The sequence below is a fragment of the Mus pahari genome, chromosome 5 (genome assembly GCF_900095145.1).
Source record: "Mus pahari chromosome 5, PAHARI_EIJ_v1.1, whole genome shotgun sequence".
NCBI classification, from domain to species: Eukaryota; Metazoa; Chordata; class Mammalia; order Rodentia; family Muridae; genus Mus; species Mus pahari.
The window spans coordinates 70,363,424-70,383,462 of NC_034594.1; the positions used below are offsets into that span (position 1 = coordinate 70,363,424).

A 20,039-nucleotide genomic window follows, 5' to 3' on the forward strand; every position below is an offset into this window, starting at 1 on the left:
GGAGAGCTTAGTTCTGGCAGAAGTCCAAAGGATTAGAACACTGACAGGAAGCAGATGTAAAGACTGCTCATGAGGTTTCAGATGAGAGCAAGCATTGTATTGGGACTTAGAGGCTATTCCCACTGCGTTCCGGCAAAGCACACGGCTACATTTTGTCTACGTGCTAAGACTGTGTAGGCGGCTGAATTTCAACGTGTTGGACTGATTAGTTTAGTGGAAGAAATTTCAAGGCATCCAGGCAGCAGTGGCATGGGCTTGAATGGCTGCTTTTAGCCAGGTTTATAGTAAAAATGCAGGGCAATAACCAGAACAGAAGGATTTGAAAAACACAGAAAGGCACATGTAACGTTAGGGCCAAGGAAGATGCATACACAAGGCTGTAGGAAGTTCTTCCTTGTATCTAACCATCCAGACATCCAGTGGCCACTGCAGCCTTGTTCAAGCAGACCTAGTTACCTCTCAATCTGGCAGTAGGATTTGGCACTGTCCAAGTGATGTTGTGTGTGTGTGTGTGTGTGTGTGTGTGTGTGTGTGTGCGTATGCGCGCGCGCGCGTGTGTATTAAGTCCCGTCGAGGCAGCCCTTGAGCAGACTGCGTGTAAAGCTATGAGAGTAAAGCCCATGTGGCTGTGAAGACTCCAGGACACTAGAGATGCCAAGGACACAGAATGTCTCTTGAGGAAAGTCGTGGGCCACAAGCAAAGCCATCTCAGGAAATAAGCCAAGCCTCGTGGGCTGTAGCTGGAGAGACCTTCCAAAGCACTGTACCATATCACCACACACCCTGGCTTGTAAACATTTGCCCTTCTGGGTTTTATTCTTGCCTCAGTCCCATTCCTCCTTGATGCTTTCCCACTTCTCTCCTTCAGTGTGGGAATGTACATCCTGTCTCATCATATACCAGAAGTATATTATTTCCATTTTGATTTTACCACGGCTCACCACAAAAAAAAAAAAAAAAAAAAAAAAAAAAAAAAAATTGCCCCAAGTCTAAGAGGACACATTAAATTTGGGCTCCTAAGCAATGATGGAACTTTAAGTGTGTGAAGACTCTTGGAGACAGATGGAATACACTTTGCATTGTGAGATAGACATAGGCTGGGAGACTAGGAGAAAAAGCCATGGCTTCAATATGATGTCTCCTCCAAAGGTTCATATGTTGAAGGATAGGGCCCAGCCAATGGCACTACGGAGAGGTGGTCAGATCATGATAGTACTAACTTCATTGATAGATAAATTAATCTATTGATGAGTTCATAATAGATGAGTGACTAGGGGGCGGGGCTTGTTGGAGGAAGTAGAGGGAGTGTCTTATTCCCAGAATCTTCTTGTTCTCTCCTCTGCTTCCTGGCTACCAAGAGGTGAGTGACTCTGTTCTGTTCCACCATGCCTGTCCACAGTGATGCCCGGCCTCACCCCAGGCCCGAAGCAATAGGCATGGGATGAGCCTCTGAAACTGAGCCAAAAGAAATCCTTCACTCCCTAAGTTGTTCTGTCATGAACTTTGTCACTGCAACCGATGACGGCGGACTCTTCTATAAGTCCGTTCCTTGAGGTGTCTCCTTACAGTACTTAATCCCAGGGACGGTGCTGGGAGGGTGTTAACTCTCACACTCTTCCTGCTCTGTAAAACCACAGTTTGGCCAGACACCTGTCTACCTCCTGTCCTCTCTCCTGAGCCATCAAAGCCACCATTCGGGACCTCCCTCCCTGACACACCATTAACCAAGTATTCTGTGAGTGGGGCTTCCTCTGCTTTTATAGTCTCAGGTCCAGGCACTCTAGGACTCAAGTGCCCAATTTTGGGGGACTAGAGGGTCTCAAGGGGCTGAACCGGTGCCCCTTGAGAACCAGAGCTGCCTTTTGCTGGGAACAAACCGTGCCCACAAAAGAATGAGCCCAAATGCCCCATCTACCCTGCAGTCCCCAGAGCTCCTATCTGTACCTGACCGTAGGATGCTGGGCTCAGTGACTTTCTTGCCGTTGACATACGTGTCTGCTCCTTCACAGGGCTCCAGGGTCACCACGGCTACAAGATAGAGAAGAGGGACAGTGTAAAAGATCATGACTTCAGTGGCTCAGCTCTCCTGGTCCCTGGTAGGCAAACTTCTCATTCCTGGCCACAGAATCTGTTCATGAGTAAGACCCCTTAGAGGAACCCAAGGATCCCATCCACTCAGTAAAGGAGAAAATATCAAGACGGAGACAGATGGGGCCAAGCCAAGGCTGGGGAGGCAATGCTGGGCTTGTCTTCTCCGGTTCTTATTCAGGTCTATAAGTTCTTATTATATTATAAGGTCTTATAAGTTCTTATAAGCAATATAAGAAATAGTGACTAATATGTCCCCAAGAGATCCTAGACCTCTTTGACTCATCTGCACAGGAGAGAAAAGGGGATTTATGGATTGGAAAATCTAGGAGCGACAATTATCCCAAGCACCATTTAGAGCCACCATCCCAAGGTGGCCAAGTTGGACAGGGATTCAGTAATGGAGGATGGTCAGATGACTTCTGCCTTGGGCACTAGCCCTGTCCTCAGAGGCGTGAACAGTATCTGCTCACCAACACAGCAGGCCCTGCATTGAGGCAGCACCACCTTCTCCAGGGTGTTGGTGGGCAGGCAAAGAAAATAGAGAGCTTCTCCCCAGCCGACAAAAGAGCATGCTCTCAAAACCACATCAACCCTAGAGTGGGCTCAATGCACCTGGCTCAGTGTCCTTCTGCCTATACACAACACTACCTGCTCCCATACAACCTTAACATTCTCCTTGTCCCAGCAACCCACCATGTCCCTGCTGTCCAGCCTTCAAGATGGCTCCCCAAAGCAACAGCAACTTAGCCACAGGAGTAACCAGGCCTTTCTCAAACACCTTACTCATAGAGGGTGCCACTCAGCACCTCAAGAGTCACACAGTTCCTGTCCAGAAACATGGTTCAGGATCCACTTAGAGCTGGGAAGCTGGGTGAATGGCTCCCCTCCCCCCAGCCAGGGCTGACCCACGAGGTCTCACAGAAGCCTGGTGAACAGGATGGGATCCGTGAGGAGGAGGCACATCAACACTACCTTCTCCGCCTCCTCGGGAGTCACTCCGGAAGATGCAGTGCTCCTCTTTGATGAAGTGCCCACTCAGGACGATGTCTTGCCGTCTCTCTGCATCTTCTCTGCCCACTCTGTTGAAGAACCATGGGGCAGCAGGGCAAGCAGGGCAGCAGAGCCCCAGCATACCCTCCCTGCTGGCTTACTCCTCCATGCAGCCTCCCAGGGATGCCCAACTGTTTCTTTTGTTGTTTTTAAATACCAGACTGTATGTGCTATGGGAATACTATGGGGAAATGAGAGTGGTCAAGACACCACCAGTGCAGCCTAGCTCTAGGGAAATCTAGATGGTCCCTAAAAGTACTTTAGAAAAAGCACTGTAGGCTGCACAGGGCTGATAGCCAGCTCAGCTCTTATGGGGGCCAGTGCAAGAAGGTGGGAATAGGGGGCCCACACTCTCTCACCCACTAGACCCAGGCTGGCAGGAGAGGACTATTGGCTCCTTCATCTCCTGATTCCACCCCCTCAGCTGGTGACCCTTCCCTCCACCTGGTGACCAATCTAGTCCCTACCTGGTGACGCCATCTTTGATGTAGTAAAGGAGGCATTCAGACATCAAAGGATCCTCATTCAGGTTGACAAGATGAGGTGTCTGGAGAGAAACAGAAGGGTCACTCTCCTAGAGAGGAGACCATCCTGCCTGTCCTCTACTCTCCTAGACCTGGGCTTATTGGGGACATAGTGCCTTCCCCATCCTGGCAGAGAAGAAGAGAGACACGGAGGACAGGTGTCCTCAGGGAACGTTTAGTAGGGCACCCCAAACCCCAAAGCCCCAAGCTCAGGTTGTCAGGAAAAATGAAGGGCAAAGAAAGCTCTTGGCCCAGGCTCAGCCAGTCTTGACAATCATAGCAGGTTCAGTGGGGCCAGCAGATGAGGATTTTGTGGGGAGCTTGGCTGCGAGGAGATCTGGAAGACACAGTTCTCAGTTCTTGCAAGGCCCCAGGTAAAGCTTAGATGGAACCTAAGGTAACCCTTAGATGGGTCCTGGATGTGTAGGGCACAGGCTGGTTCCAAGGCTGGCCCTGCACTCTATGCCAAGAGTGCTAGGCTCCAGAAAGCTCATTCCAGGGGACAACCTGGGGACTGAAGGCTCTCCAATGAAACTATTACGAAGTAGGATGAAGACCACGGCCAAGGAAGATTCTCCCTGGAGGCCTGGGAAGAGGCAGCTGCTGGAGTCACCGCTGGGCTACCCACGACCTTTATGTTAGCTTTCCAACTCCAGGCCATGGTGTCTGCCGCCTATCAACCACACCCATTGATAACTGCCTTCTGCCTCCTGTCCCAGATCATTCTTGCCTCGGCCCCTCCCCCACAAGCTTCTTAGGAGCCATTTTATGCCCATGTCCCAAGCAAGGATCCCGTAACAGGGAAAAGGTGCCAGGATGGGATTGCTTCATGCTTCCTTCCCTCAGGGTGCCTGGCGTGAGCCACTGCCACACTAAACTATAAATCCAAGTACACTCTTGAACAGGAGTATAGAGTCTTGGAGCTACCATCCTCAACTAGTTTATCCTGGTACAACGTGGTATATGGGACTTGGAAGCCAAGGGTAATGCTAAAAAAAGGGGGGGGGCTCTCTGACATAATGTTTTTCACATTTGGGCAAGTTATGTGAACCCCTCTGTGTGTGCTCAGTGAAATAGCCTATGGTGCCTTGCATAGCCTGGTTAGAGGTCACAGGGACGCCTCTACCTGCACCTCTCTGCCCGCAACCTGCCACCTCAAGCTATCATTTGATGCATTGTTCCCAAGCAACCTCACGCCAAGGCAGGACGACAGATTTTTAGGGAGGCTGTCCAACAGGTGTTCCATCCTCTCTCTCAGATGCCCAGACCTCTAACTCTGCTCCCCTCAAAGGAGGCCTAGAAACTGGCTATGGCTGGGGACCAATGCCATCTTCATGGGCATTCGCTTCTCTCCCTTACAGCCACTGGAGCGGCTCTGGGAAGGAAGGCCAGACGCTTCCAGGAGCAGCATAAGCTCAGGAGGTAGATCTGCAAAAACTCCCTTCTCCAGCCTGGGCATCTCGTTCTAATCTTGAGGGATTCAGTCCAAACCTCAGGCAGTTCAGAGATCCATGTGATGTTACAGCCACCAGGATGACCCCACTATACAAGGGAAAGTCTGATTAAGGCTGACCCATGCCTGGGTCAGAACCCCATCCTGCTACACCTTGCCCCCAGGAGTGCCCCTCCTGCTTTGTCATCCATCAGAGGTAGTTCCACCTTGACCACACTGGCATAGTATCATGACCCAGCTCCTACCTTTTTGGGAGAAAACACACCCAAGGTACCACCATCTTCCCTCATGGCCACACCCATCTCAGCCAGCAAGGCTTCCCTAGAAGACAGAGCTGCAATCAGCACAAACTCAGAGGCTCCCACGATTAGCCTCCCCCTGCCTGACCCACCAACCGACCAGGAACTATCAGCAGTGCCTGGGCACTGTCCCCTGCTGGAACTGTGTTGACCCAGAGATTGTTCTTCAGGGCCTTGATCTCCAGTGGCCAGGGCCACAGGTTTGTCCCGTGGCCAGAATGCAACTTTATCCGGGGTTTGGGTTTCCAGGGCTGGAGGCAAGGACTCTCTGGCTGTGCCCCCACTTCAGGTTGCTCACCTCTCCATCCGGATGGCTTCCGTCCGCCGCAGCTTCTCCTCCCAGGTCTCATTGAGTTCAGCAATGATCTTCTCTGTTTCCTGGGGAGTGAAGCAGAGCACAATGAGATCCTAGGGCGTGCGTGCACGTGTGTGTGTGTGGGGGGGGGTGTCAAAGGATACAGGGGAGCCAGGAAAGGGACTTCAGACTTAAGGTTCAAACTCCAGGCACCTCCCATCCCAGCGTGTGAGATTCTGAGAGCTCAAGGTGACCTACAGGTGACACGATTCTTCCTGTGAACATGCCCCAGATCAAGGCTCTCAAAACAAGTTGGAAGAAGAGAGAGCAAGCAGCCCTGCAAGGCACTAGAAAGCAGCTCCCAAACAGGGCAGGTCTTCTCAGGGTGTGGCAGCACTGCCCATCAATGGCACTGTCCCTGGGTTCCTTCCCACTATGTCCTCGAGGGTTCCCATACTTCAGGTGGGCCCCCAGGCCCCCAGTTGGTCACCTGTCTCTGACCTCAGGAACATTATGCTCCTTGCTTATTGGTCACCCTAAATTACCCCTCACACTAGTTTCTGTCCCTTGCCTCCTTGGTCCGTCAGCGGGTTCTGTTCCAGGGTCTGGGCTCTCTGTGCAAGAGACACTGCATTTGGGGCAGTATGAGGCTGGAAAACACAGGGCTAGCCACGCCCAGTGCTGGGGACCACAGAATACATAGGAGAGGAAGTACAACCAGCCTGGAAGTGGCTCAGTGTAAAGACCCACCTCCCCTCTCAGTGAAGGCAGCTCTACAGGATGCCAGGCAGAGCTGCTGAGACCCGCAGTGGCATCCTAGAGGTGTTATGGAGTAGGGCACCCCTATCCCAGCCACTGCACAACCCACTGCTTCCTGTTCCAGTGCCAGCTTACCCAGTTTCAAGACTCGGTGCGAACCCTGTGCCTGGCATTCTTTACTGAAGCCACCCTTCCCTAGCACTCAGGATCAAGGCCACTCAGAAAGCTTCAAGAACCTTCAAAGGCACTTACTGCCCAGAAGTTTTGTTCGTTATCTGAACCTTGTGCAGCCTGATGCCTGAGTGCACTAGCTATTCTGGCCCAGTGGCCCCACGCCAAAGACGTCCATGATTATATTGCTGCGTTCCTCGGAAGTGAGGCTATACATGGTGTGGGGAGGGGTGTGGGGGGGTCCTCGAGCTCACATGCAAGAGTGCTTCCTCACTTCTCTAAGCCTACCTGTCACAAAGGCTGATGCCCTTCACCCACCCAGGAGTGCCCTGGACCAGGTGGGTCTCACCTTCAGCCTTTCAATAGCCTCCTCGCTGCCTGGAGCAAACAAGATGCGCTCGTGGAGACTGGACACAGAGGCCGCACGGCTCGACAGGGCTGAGAGCGAAGATGAGGGGCTCATGCCCACCAGGGCATTGGTCACTGTGGAGAGATTGTTAGGGGCTTGGCTTAGCTCGGCCCCACCACAGTTACGGCTACAGTTCTTGAGGTCAGACATGTCTAAGGCTTGAAAAGAAGGCGAGATAGGAAGGAGAGAAGAAAAAGCAGTTGGGGAGAAAAAGCAAGAGGCGGGAAGAGGCAATGGGGGAAGGCAAGAACTGGGGAACACAGGCAAGGCACAGCAGCCTGGCCCAGCTGCTCAGGACAAGCGCATGCGAGGTCTCCTGCTAGCCTCACCCCTGCCACTTGCCTGCCTGACGTACAGGCCCCCTCTTCTTCCCTCAGCAGCACCCACAGTCCCTCTGGACCACATTCCCCTCTGCTCTCCCTCTGGCTCAGGCTGTTTGAAGCTCCAGCACCTGCACCCAAGGCCCATGACTGCTGGCCACCTCACCGCGCTCCTGCGCCGGAGGCCAGGAGCTCACCTAAGCTCACACAGACATCTCTCCTCCCTACAGCCCAGTGTCCCTTTTCATCTTCTGCAGATGGGCTGCACCTCTGCTGCAGGCCAGGCTCGATTCATCACCCCCACTGAACCCAGAATGGTCCCAAAGACAACCCGGAGAAGGTGCGCGCATGAGAAGGACATTCCTGAGGGAACCCCTACTCTTCTACAACCCCAGAATTCCATCACCCCTAAAGATGGGGATTGGAGCTGTGACACCCGGAGAGGTGCCAGGCCCTTCCCAGTAGAAGCAGACACACAGCAAAGCGGCAGCCAACACAGGACAGCACGGGGCGCTGGGGAGGCAAACCCCAAGGATCCAGGCCTCAGGATGAAGGAGATACTGTGGGGCGGGACTTGGTAGCAACCATTGCTATGTTCAGCTCAAGAAACTTCCAGGGACCCAGATGTGGGGATAGCAGGAACAGGAGCAGGCAGAGGTAAGTCTAGGCCAGGAGCCAGGATAGCATGCCCTTCTGGGCCTCCAAATCCCTGGACTCTCAGATATGACCTCTCTAAGCTCATGAGAGCTCAGGAGTCCAGCCCTAGCCACTTCTGTCTTCGCTCTGCCTACTTATTGCCTGGGTTTCCCACACAGACAGGGATGAATCAGGGATGTGGTTGGGAGGCAGATGCAATCCCCCATGTACCATCAGGCAGTCTGATGGGGGAGGACTGTCTCTTTACAGCCCTGAAGTAGGGGAGGTAGAAGAGGCTGTGGGGTCTCCCTTCCCACCCGTGCTGCCCTGTGGCCCCCATGGCCAGGATGAAAGCAGGGGGATGCGGAGCAGCAGTGGGGAATACACACATTTGGGTCCTCCGGGCACAGTGTTGGCTATGGGGAAGGCAGGCAGGGGAGGAAGAGACAGAGAAACAGAGCCGTTTGTCTCCCAAGGGTCCGTGTACCCATCTCACAGAGCGAATAGCTTAGGATGAAGGAGTCTTCAGTGTCCTGACACAGGACCCACAGAAATCCCCCAAACTGCAGCTGGCCTGTGGGCTTCCGGGAAACACTCCCTGGCCTGCTTGGGCCAGCTCCAAACCCAAACCATGCAATCCATCCAGGCCAAGGCCAGAAAACCCGGCCCTGTCCTCACCCGCCCAGGCCTCCCACCCCAAGGCATTCTGCCCAGGAGCTGGAGGAGGAATGAGGCTCAGGCATCGTCAACACTTCCTGACAAGTTCGGCCACAGCCAGCAGGAGGCAGCCCCAGGAGAGAGGGCATGAGGCCCCAAAGATCCCCGAGTCTACGGCCCCTGCCCTACCCAGGACTGGCTGGCACGGACACTCACTGTCAGTGATATCGCCAAGACCTTGGGCATACAGCAGGTCTCTCAGCCTGGTCACCTCATCCTTCAGTTCTCTAATCAGCTTGTTGTTGGGGTCTTCATTGATGATGGCATTGCAGCGGATTTGTTTGGCCCGATCTGCATATCTGGGCAGCGAAAAAAGATGCAGGGATTGAGGGATAGGTCTACACCGAAGGCCCAGAGGTGTTCAGAACTATACCTGGAGAACAACTGGGGAGAAAATCTTTGACCTAGACTAGCAGAATGAGAACCCACCCCACTGCCCTAGGGGATAGCCTCTGGAACCACAGACCAGGGAAGACCTACAGGCAAGATAGCCCAGCCTGCCTTGCCTTATCTGGGTGTAAGAAAATTGAGGTGCAGGAACTCGGGGCTCAGAGAACTGTCCTACCCTGTACTGGGACCCTTGGACCTGAATTGGATAGTCCAGGGTAAAGAGGACAAATCTAGAACAGGGGTGCAAAATGCATGTGTATGTTAGAATGGTCACACATGTGTGTGTCACAGAGCAGCATGCTATTTGCCATCCCAGAAGTGCATGTGAATATCATAGACCCCACTTCATACAGAATGTATATACTCTAGAGAGGCCAAGCATCCCCAAATCAATCAGCCAAGCTGCCTTCTGCATCCAGGCCAGGGTGCCCAGCCCATAGTGGGGCTCTTGGGAGAGCTACTTGGACCTCATTTGCTAAAGAAGTCTCCACTCACAGCCAGAAGTATGGCTTTTCCAGACTGGTACTACAGGGCTCTTGGCAACCTACAGCCCTGAAATGTACCCTAAAGGATAATATATACTAGTATATATTATATAATATAATAAGGATAATATATGATATGATATAATATGACATAATACATAACCCACAAATACCCTGGCACTCTGGAACAATTACTGCTGGCCTCTGTGTTCCCAGTGAATGCTCCCTGAAAGAACACCCCTTTGCCTGTGTTTTTAGTTTGAAGCATGGAAGGACATGTTCTTACCCTAGGGCCCCCTGCAGAACATACCTCAGTGTGCTGAGGGTCTCATCATAGTTGATATCTGCAGGGCTCAGGGCTGCCACCATGGCTGTCCTTGAGTTGCCACCTGTGGGAAAACAAGCAGTTTGTACACAAGGCAGCTACAGGTGGAGAGGATGAAGCCCACAAGAGGAAACTGAATTTCTCATTAGCCATTTCCCAACCATTTCCCTTACAGCAGAAATAAGGCAAGGAGTGTTTTGGGGGGTTTTGTTTGTTTTTGGTATTTATTCCAAGATTTTTGGCCAATATCTTCCTACTGATTTTTGTCATTCCCACTTGGAATACTGTCCTTCTTGATATGTAACATTAGCTTGCTAGCTTAGAGTATGTGATAACTAGAGGAAGAAATAGCAGCTCTCAGGCTGCCCCTGGTTTGATGTTGATAGGGACTCCTGTTGGGGTCCGTTGGCTCAGGAGTCCTGACAAAGTTACAAGCTGAGCCCGCTTAAGTCTGCAGGACTGCCACTTGTCCGTGCCCCAAGCCTGCCTATGCTCTTGCCTGCTTGACCTCAGATAGCTGTGTTCTTTGGACCATATCCCTGAGGTGTGGCTCTCCAGTGAGTCTCCTGCAGAGACAGCGAGGGGAGAGGGGCTTGGGTGCAGACCCTAAAGAATGGCTCTATCAGGGGATTCTCCCTGAAACCTTCCTCCAGGGCCAAAACTGGCTGTGTGCTGCTTAGGCCTCATCTCAGGTGAAGGACCAGAAAACTATGGCAACCCTCCTGTCCTCTCATTAAGGCCCATCTGCCCCTACACACTCCATAGCATGTGACACTGGCCTGAGCTGGATCTCAGTATAGATAGCTGTGACGTGTCAGAGTCCCACCTAAAATTTACTTTATCATCTCCCCAGCCATGATGTATCCAGAGGAGACCCTAAGGTTATTGTGGAAAGAATGGATTCCGTGGTATACACCCAAAAGCCTTCATCCCTCCATCATCTGTCCGAACTCAGAACTCAGGCAGCAAGAGGACTAATGTCAGCCCCTGAAGTCCCGGCAGGTGAGCAGAGCTCTCAGAATCAGGGGCTATGCTACATCCCTGTTATAAAAAAACTAAAGGTCCAGAAAAAGGTTGGAACATGTTCAGGTGTCATAAACAAGCCCACTCACAAAGGCAGACACCAGAATATGTGTTCTGTGGCTTCCAAGGGCCATCATGAACCCCTAGACTTGCTTTGGTTCACCCACCTTTGCCTCTGACCTTCCAGAAGGGCTGTACTACGAACCAGCTGCCCCTTCCAGGGTTACTTAGGACTTGCCCAGAAAGGGCAAGAGTCCTCATGGTGGCTGAGCAATGTTTCTTTCCCCACAAGGAGACGGGCATAGCCCAGAGTGGAAGTCAGAACCCAGGGACCAGGGAATTAGCACATGCTCACCTAGGTTTTCCCGGAGAAGCCATGTCAATACAGAGTCTCGGTAAGGGATGAAATCCGTCTTCTTCTTTTTCTTGTTCTGTGGGGACACACAAGGTCAACCCTGAGTCTACTGGAATGGAAAGGAGGTAAGTGCCAAGTTCTCAGTGCCACCCCACACTTCACCTGAAGTGCCAAGTTCTCAGTGCCACCCCACACTTCCTGGTGTGCCACCTCCAGGCAACTCCTATCTGGGCTGGTCTCAAGTCTGCACTAGCACTTCTTTCTGGCTTCTCCCTCACCCATCCTGCTGTGTCTGGGCCACTCAACTGGACTCAAGCCAAGGAATTCTGACATCACCTGGCCACTGTGCCAGGACAGCAACCCCTTTGAGCAGGGTGAAAAGTCTTTGCCACTAATGACACTCTCCCAAAGTCCACCCAGTCTCTCCTGTCCCTCGGAAGTCAACTCTGAGCCCCTCCCTTAGTAATCTGCTCTCCCTGTGCCCCCTCCCATCACGGACATCCTCCACACTCCTGATCCTGGCTTCTTACAGACACTGTGAGTGAGTTAACTTTGTAAACTATGGATACAAAGTTACTGTTCAATGTCGGCATAGTTTACGATGCATTCCTCTAAGAACTGTTTGTTGAGCACCTGATGTGGCCAGCAGACACAGCCCCTGTGCCCTGGAGCCTCCACTCTAAGGGAAGCACACAGATAGCATCTCAAGGGTTGTTACATTTCCTCAGGAGCAGACACAGCTCATTGTTCTTTAGGATAATCCCCAGGACCAGCTCCACTACCTCCCAGGGGTAGAAAATCTGAATGTTCTTAAGCCACACTGCCAACGTGGGTTTCAGAATTACAGCACTGACATCTCTATGAGCAACAGGTAAGAGGGTCCTTCCCCCAAAAGCTCATTCATATCAGGCCTTTTCCGTTTTGCCTTTGGAAACTCAGTACAAGGGGGAAAAAATCTGGTTTGGTTTTTAAATTTCTAGTTCCTGAAATTGAACTCTCTCTCAGTCATATGTTGAACTTCTTGTTTTCACTCCTTAGCTACATCAGCCAAGGAGCCCAGCCCCACCCCCAACCCCCATGACTCTATAGTTCTCATTCCATCCTCTGGCTGCCACTCTCGGCTCGCTCTCTCTGCCATTCCAAGACTGGATCACTGCTACACTGGTCTACTCTGCCGACTGTTGTGTCAGGTCATCTCCTTCCCAGGCCCCATTCATGCCGGAGCATGGTCCAGGTCAAGTCTCACAGAGCACCGCCTCCTATTAAGTCACGATCTGCCAGATGCTGACTGTGGACCAAAGACCTCACCTCCCCCCTCAGACCCCTGTGGTGTCTTCTCTTCAGGTTCCGTTCCTCAGCCAGATGCTTAAAAACTCCCTCCATTCCTAGAAGTTTCTTTCCATCATGGTCCCTCACACAGCTGGTCACCGTTCCATTGAGGTCCTCTACTGTCACCCTGCTCCTCACTCATCCCTCACGGCTAAACACACCATTCCTCAAGCTCCTGACAAGACCCCAGAGTTCTGCAGCACTCCATTCTGGCTCCTCACACAGTTCTCACAATCCACCAGCCACGCCCAGTTTCTCACACGACTTTTTTCCTAAAAAGCTTCTTACCTTCCTTCAAACAGTTCCCTCACAGAATCTCCGACATGGCTCTCCATTTTTCAGTTTTCACATGCAGTCTTCACAGAGTCCCTAAGTTATACACATCACACATACCACGTGCACACATATAAATACACACACCTCATGTACACCACACCACACACACATAAACCATACGCATACACACAGATACGCACACTTCATGCACACCATACTAAACACACAAACCACACACACACATAAACACACACCCCATGCACACATTCCACAAAGAAATATCACACATACACAACTTGTATACCACATGCACACCACACACACACACCCCTCATGCACACCATGTGTGCACACACAAACACCACAAACACACACACCACACACACCATACACACACACCTCACACATACTACATCCTCAATCCCAGACACAGCAATTATGCAATCAGTACCATCTCCCCCACAGGTTCCACTGTTCATATTTTCTCCAAGCTCTTCATAGTTCCTCAAACAGTTCTTCACACAGTTTCTTACATAGTTTCCCTGCACAGATTCTCAAACGCTCCCTCCCGTATTTCTCTGCCGCTCCCTAGTGCTCATCCAGTTGCCCACATAATTAATTTTCCCAAAGTTCTTCCCACAAAGTTTTAAAAGCCCGGGCACACTTCCTCAGGAGCCCTCATGCCCTTTCCTGGCTTCTCACAGCTCCTCAGAAAGTTCACCTCTTGGATCCTCAGTTTCCCACAGGCCACAGCATGATCGTTAATACCGTCAACTTGAAAGGAATCTAGAAACAGAAGACAAATCTCGGGGTGCGTCTGTGACAGAGTTTGTAGTTGAGCTAAATGAAGTGTGAAGACTGGACATAAAAGTGAGTGCCTCCATTCCACTCACAGGGCTGGGGTCCTGGACTGACTGAAAAGGAGACGGCTGAGCTGCATTGTTCATTACTGTCTGCTTCCCAAGTTCCTGCCACCATCTGTCCTCACAATGGACCCATCCTCAGACTTCGAGTCACCATCTCACCCCTGCTGTGATGGACCATATGCTCAATTTGTGAGCCAAAATCAACCCTTCCTTTCTCCATTTAAAAACATTCATTCATTCATTCATTCATTCATTCATACACACACACATGTGGCAGTTAGAAGACAATTTGTGGGAATTGACTCCGCTTTCTTTTTTTTTTTTTTTTAAAGATTTATTTATTTATTATATGTAAGTACACTGTAGCTGTCTTCAGACACTCCAGAAGAGAGAGTCAGATCTTGTTACGGATGGTTGTGAGCCACCATGTGGTTGCTGGGATTTGAACTCTGGACCTTCGGAAGAGCAGTTGGGTGCTCCTACCCACTGAGCCATCTCACCAGCCCGACTCCGCTTTCAATACATAGGTTCTAGAGTCAAACTCAGTTGTGCTTGGTGACAAGCACCTCCACACTCCGAGCTGTCTCTCTAGCCCGCTTCCCTTTTCAAGTTGTTGTTGGGGGATTTTGTCACATGCTTCTTTAAAACTCTTACTCTGTTTCAAAACCTCTCACAGACTTCTCACAGTCCCACAAAACCACGCTCCTGATGACTCCTCACACAACTGCCACATAGCTCCCCACAGTTTCCCAATTCCATCCCATCTTCCCATAATGCCTCGCACCCACATAGACAGTTTCTCAAAATCCACGTGATTCATCAGTCCCTGCCAGAGTCTATCACCAAGAGCCTCGGGCATTTCCCTCACAGTTCCTCAGACTCTCCATACGGTTCCTCACTGCTTTCTGTATCTCTCCACCCAGCGTAAGCCTCATTCGCTCTCACTTCCTCATGCTTCCTGGAGTCTGCCGCATGTGTAGTATTTCACAGTTGCCTACACAGCTCCTCGTCTTTCCCCGACACAGCTACTACCTCATCATGAACTTGCTCACATCATCCGACACGCTTCACCTGCTCCTCTCCTATTGTCCCCCAGTGTCCCCCTCAGTACCATATGCATGCACACCACCACATCAGCGGCTCACACCAGCTTTCCAACTCCATGCCAAACCCACTTGCTTGGCTGGATCCTTGCCAGTCCACAGGTCTTCTGCCTGAGATCACGTCTCTCTATAAAGCTTTCTATCCATCCAGATGGAAGAATTTCACTTTGGGCCCCCCCACTGAAGGGCATTTTTTCCCTATGTTGCAAATTCACCCCAATCTGCAACTGCATTCTCAGGTTTCCATTTAGCGTGCCTCCCTGACTCTGGAACCAGATTTGTGTTGCTCATCCCAAGACCTGGCTGCTAACAAGGTTCCAGTTCTGAAGTGCACACATTCACCGTTTCTTCATTAAGTGAATGAATGAGGTGTGGGCTTTCCTGGTGAGACTAGCATAGTAGGGAGCGGGGGTCAAGGGCACCCCACTTCCAACCCCTCTGCCTTGAAGGTAAAGAAATCAGCTTACCTTATTAGGTCCAGAGTCCTGGAAAAGAAAGGACAGAACGAGTCTGAGAACCTGGAGCAAGGCTAGGGCCCAAGGGTATAGTGGGCAGAGAGGACAAGCTGGCTACTGTGGGACTAATTGTAGGCGGAAGCCTGAGCTCCTGCCAGGCATCTGTCAGTCACTGCCCAGACACAGCTGGCCACCCTAAGCTGGTCATGATAGGCAAATCAGTTAAGAGTGTGACCGCTCAGGCTGGTGTCTCACAGTAATCTTTGTGTCCTCTTAAGAATTCCAGAATAGGATAAAGCCTCTAGAATCCTTCTCTGGGTGTCAGGGTGAGTAGACATTGTAGGTCATGTCAAACCCAGCTCTTCACCTCCAAGGACTGTGGGCTCCCTCTAGAGGACTGCCTGTACCAGAACAACAGCAGTCAGAGCTAACCACTTCGCAACCCACCCACAAGGATGCTAGCCAAGTGCTCACCGTTGACATGCGGTGATGAAGGGGGCACATCATCCCTGTCTTACAGGTGAGGACATTGACGTACTAACAAGGATCGCTGTCTCATGTTCACCTTCATGGCACTCACCCCATCCCCGCCTGTGTTTTTCCTTGAATCCCAGCTACCTCTCCAAAGACAGAGCATAGAACATGTGTAAAAGATATCCAGCTTCTCCGTGGGGGCAGTGAGGGTTTCATCTGTCTAGTCCCTCCCACCAACTTCGCTCCAGAAGACTGGAGCCAGCTCACCATTTCAGCCAGAGCAGAGATGACCTTTCCCAGGGTGGTCAAAGACTTGTTGATGTTGGCCCCCTCCTGTGTGTAGAGAAAGGTGGTCAGCACGGTGGATGGCACCTGGTCTCTGGATCTCGTGTGATCTCCTGGGGATTGATCTGTGTGGCATGGGGCTGAGGCTCCAGGCCCTGAAGCTGATCTCTGAGGTCACTAGGCACAGAGGATTCTGGGGCAAGCAGCTGGTCAGAGGTTCAGTGTTCCTGCTCAGCTCCACCAACACCCTAGTTAACCTCCCGTGTGTCTCTATACCAAACATCACAGAGGCCCTTCCCAATCGACACGGTACGACATGAGTCAAAAATGCGGGACACTCAGAAAAGCCCAAAAAGACGGTCCTTCCTGACATGCTAGACTGTTTCTGGAGAGGCTATGACCTCAGGACACAGGCTAGCCAGCTCAGCCCACTGCCACTCCACACCCCTGTCTCCTCTGGTGTGGGAAGCAGAAAGTATGGAGTGTGAAGGACACTATGAGCTCACACTCTGGCTGGTGTCTGTCGTCATTTACAAGTTCTGGGGTATGAAGATTGGTATCTGTCTACTGAACGCCAAAGATTCCGGTCCATGTACACCCCCCCCCATCCTGTTTAGGCTTGCCTTTGGTAGTAGCCCAATCTTGCTCTGCCCAGCCCTCCCTGAAGCAGCGTGTGCTTGGACTCTGGGCCTCTGGGCCTCACTGCTCTTTCTGGCTGTGATAGCCTGGCCCTACCTTGAGGCGCGTGCCCTTGGCTCCTGTGGAGTCGGCTCGTTCACTGCCCGCCAGGTCCACCAGGCTGATTTTGCTCACCTGAAATGACAGATACATCAAATACAATCTCCTGCTGCAAGCCCCTGAGGTGAGGCTGCCGCAGGCCCCTCTGGGGACAGTCTCGTTAGCTACTTGAGGATCTATCCCAGTCAGGCACCTCTTCAGAAGCTGCACACTGCCCACGGCCCCTCCTCCTCTATGGCAACCTAGGTCGACTCAATTAGGCCTGTGGTTGAATTTGAACCCAGATCCACAAAAGGCCTTTGCTTAGCTGCCTCACAGGGCCCTGGCCAGGCTCCCTGCAGAGAAGTAGTCAGTCACATGACCCTAGGAAGGCATAGCCTCTCCTGACCAGGTATTGGACACCAGAGGGACCATCTCAGAGAAACCTGACCTCTCAAGTGGCCCCTGACTTCTCTTCCTGAAGCTGTTACCACTTCATGGGGACATAGTTGGGAGCATCACACCGGGCCCAGGTGTCCCCAACATGATTGATGTGGACCCTACTTGGCTCCTCTACAGAGCTATTTCCCCAGGAGATGGAGAGAATGTTTGCATAGGGCGACCTTCAGGCAAAGGGACAGAGAGACCAGCAAGAGGCTCAGAATGTCCCTGATGTCCTTCCAGAAGCCCAAGGATGGAATGATTAAGATAAAGACCCCAAGAAACAGTACCCAGGCCCTGCTCAGATCCACTGAGTGTGTCAGAGTCGCTGTAGGAGGGGCATCTGAAGTGGTGGGTTCCAGGGCTATGCTCCCTCCACACAGGCACTCTGTGCGGAAGAAGACCCTGCCCACCACATGTCCTGTTCCCAGTGTGGACCCCATCTCTCCAGGGAGAGTGACAGGCCCTGCTAGTCTGTACCAGGGGCTCATAAACACCACTGTCACCTTCCACCCCCTGGCCCATCTACAGTTACCATGCTAGGTGGAACCTGCTCCCCCAGACCACTCTACACGCTCACTTTCTCTGTGGTGATGTTCGTCTCTGCATCGTGGCGCTTCTGAGTGAAGATGATGTTGAACACTGCGTGAGAGCGGCTGCTGGTCTCATTCATGTTTGTGGCCGCCACAGTCCTGGGGAGCAGGAACTGGCTTGAGGTTATCTGTCCCTTACCCGGGGGTCAGGCGTGAGCATTACCAGAGGTACCAGAGTGCTCACCTAGGTCGCAGGAACTCATTCCCCAACCTGGGTGTGACCACACTGCTGCCAGAACTCAAGCCCAGCTCCCGCCTGTTTGTCAATTATGCTGTTGTGAATATTGGGAGACACGGCGTCTCAGACGCTTCCTGCTACTGAGAATCAATATCACCCAACTGGACAGAAGCTCTCACAGGCGTTGATGTGGGGACACCCCTTGGAAGGGGAAAGTGTCCATCACCCATCTCAATGTTCCTCCAGAGATTGTGGGGAGCCCATGTCCCCAGTAGCCAAAGCCCACAGGAGGTAATAGGGGACAACCACATGGCTCTTCAGGGTAAAGAGTCTGAGGCTGCCTGAGATGGGTGGGGGGTTTGGTCCCAACACTGCCCCAACCTGCCAAGAACCTCATAGAATCTCCCAAGATGGGGTTCACGGCAACAGCTCAGAACCTACCTCTGGTATGCAAAGGTCACAGTCTTACATGCACTACAGAGCTTTATTATGAACAAGCCTGAGGGGCTGTTAGGGGTAGTTTGGGACACACACACACACACACACACAAACACACATCCTCAGGAGCTGAAGGTAGTCACCTGAGCAATCTGGGGCAACCAATATGTGACAGTAGGACCATCATGGTGACCAGTGTTCCAGGCTAAAGGGGGTAGATTACTTATGGTCACCATGATGGCCCTCATAGTTTCTAGACATAGGCTTGACAAGATAGCTGCCCTTGGACACAGACTGTCTCGGAGCTATTGATAATTGCAGTCCGAGCCCTGTTGCTAGAGGTAACAGAGCCACACAGCCCATATGCTCAGCCCAGGAGCAGCCCTCATGCAGGAGGAAACCAAGGCCTCTCTCAAGCTGATATGTGTCCTCAGTGGCCTGCCACATGAGGTCCTTTATCCTCTTGGGAGCCACCACACTGACTTATCATGAGATGAGGCCAGTAGTGCTGAGGACTGTGCCAGAGGGGAGAGTGTGGCTAAGGAGGACAAGCCACCCCGCATACCTGGCCTTGTTCCCTGAGTCCATGAGGTCCTGGATGTCATTGTAGGAGGTTACAGCCAGTTTGGAGAGGTCCTCCACATAAGGCCCCAGCAGAGGGTGCTCTCTCACACGCAGGTTGCCTTTGTTCTTGGGATTTAGGAGGTCACGGACTCGCTCACAGTAAATCTCCATGTAGCTGACCTGCAGAGCAGCGTCATCAGGACCCCAAGTGAGGCTGGGCTCCACCATCAGGACCCCCAAAGTAAGGCTAGGCTGCACCATCAGAACTCTGTGGCAGGGTTCTGTGGCAGAACAGAGGGCTGATTTCTGGGTAGGGCATACAAGAAATCCAGCCTGTGGCCTCTGTGTGAGTGTATCAGCCTTCCCTGCTGTCCAGTTCTCTCTCCATGTAACTGATCTACAAAACCAAGCTACACCCTCAGGAACCTCAAGGCTAGACAATGGCTCCCTGACAGGCAGGGTACACAAAGGACACTCAGCCAGGGTCAGCTTATTTTCATCTTCCCAGTCCTCTCCCACTGAGGTTACCCTGGGGTTACCTCAGCCACAGGATAGCCCAGGCTTTGCGGCTCTGTGGTGTCTGCTCCTGTACTGAATGGAATAAGTAGCTATGCCCTAAACACCTGCATGGGGTCATCTTCCCATCACCCCTGAGCCCTGAGCCACCAAGTCCCATGTGGGGATGTGGACAGTCACTGTGTGGATGAGGGACAGGAATAGATGCGCATTTTAGGTCAGAGAAGCATTGCCAACCACACTTCTAACTCCCTGACCTACACTCAGAAACAGGCAGCAGGCAGAGCACCCTACCTCCACAGAGTAAGACATGTTGTCGTTGGTGGTGTCGTTGATTCGAGAGAAGAGGTCTTCGCAGAGCTTCAAAGATGAAGGAAAACACGTTAGCTCATGAGGGCTGGTGACCTGGAGCTGTGTCCCTCAAGGTGCTGTGGGCGCCTTGTACCCAGGCAGGGTGTTGTTTTGCCAGACCCCCATGGTCCCTCCAAAGTGCACATTCCAA

The 20,039-nt window shown here is 52.0% G+C and overlaps 1 protein-coding gene across 12 annotated transcripts in view; it reads right to left on the reverse strand.

Annotated features, from left to right (window-relative positions):
- The window catches only part of Kif1a (kinesin family member 1A), an 89,230-nt gene that overhangs the window by 41,927 nt on the left and 27,264 nt on the right, over positions 1–20,039 (reverse strand). For 8 of the 12 annotated variants that reach the window (XM_029539174.1, XM_029539176.1, XM_029539181.1 and 5 more), the window contains 16 exons: positions 19,832–19,897; positions 19,023–19,201; positions 17,829–17,940; positions 16,826–16,903; positions 16,073–16,138; positions 15,344–15,361; positions 11,303–11,378; positions 9,910–9,988; positions 8,881–9,023; positions 8,397–8,423; positions 6,992–7,125; positions 5,716–5,795; positions 5,364–5,439; positions 3,609–3,688; positions 3,064–3,170; positions 1,945–2,028 (listed from right to left, as the gene is read on the reverse strand). In XM_029539174.1, coding sequence (XP_029395034.1) covers positions 1,945–2,028; positions 3,064–3,170; positions 3,609–3,688; positions 5,364–5,439; positions 5,716–5,795; positions 6,992–7,125; positions 8,397–8,423; positions 8,881–9,023; positions 9,910–9,988; positions 11,303–11,378; positions 15,344–15,361; positions 16,073–16,138; positions 16,826–16,903; positions 17,829–17,940; positions 19,023–19,201; positions 19,832–19,897 — 1,405 coding nt within the window. The remainder of the gene's footprint in view (positions 1–1,944; positions 2,029–3,063; positions 3,171–3,608; positions 3,689–5,363; positions 5,440–5,715; positions 5,796–6,991; positions 7,126–8,396; positions 8,424–8,880; positions 9,024–9,909; positions 9,989–11,302; positions 11,379–15,343; positions 15,362–16,072; positions 16,139–16,825; positions 16,904–17,828; positions 17,941–19,022; positions 19,202–19,831; positions 19,898–20,039) is intronic. The other 4 variants (XM_029539178.1, XM_021198076.1, XM_021198078.1 and 1 more) reach the window with 1 other exon arrangement.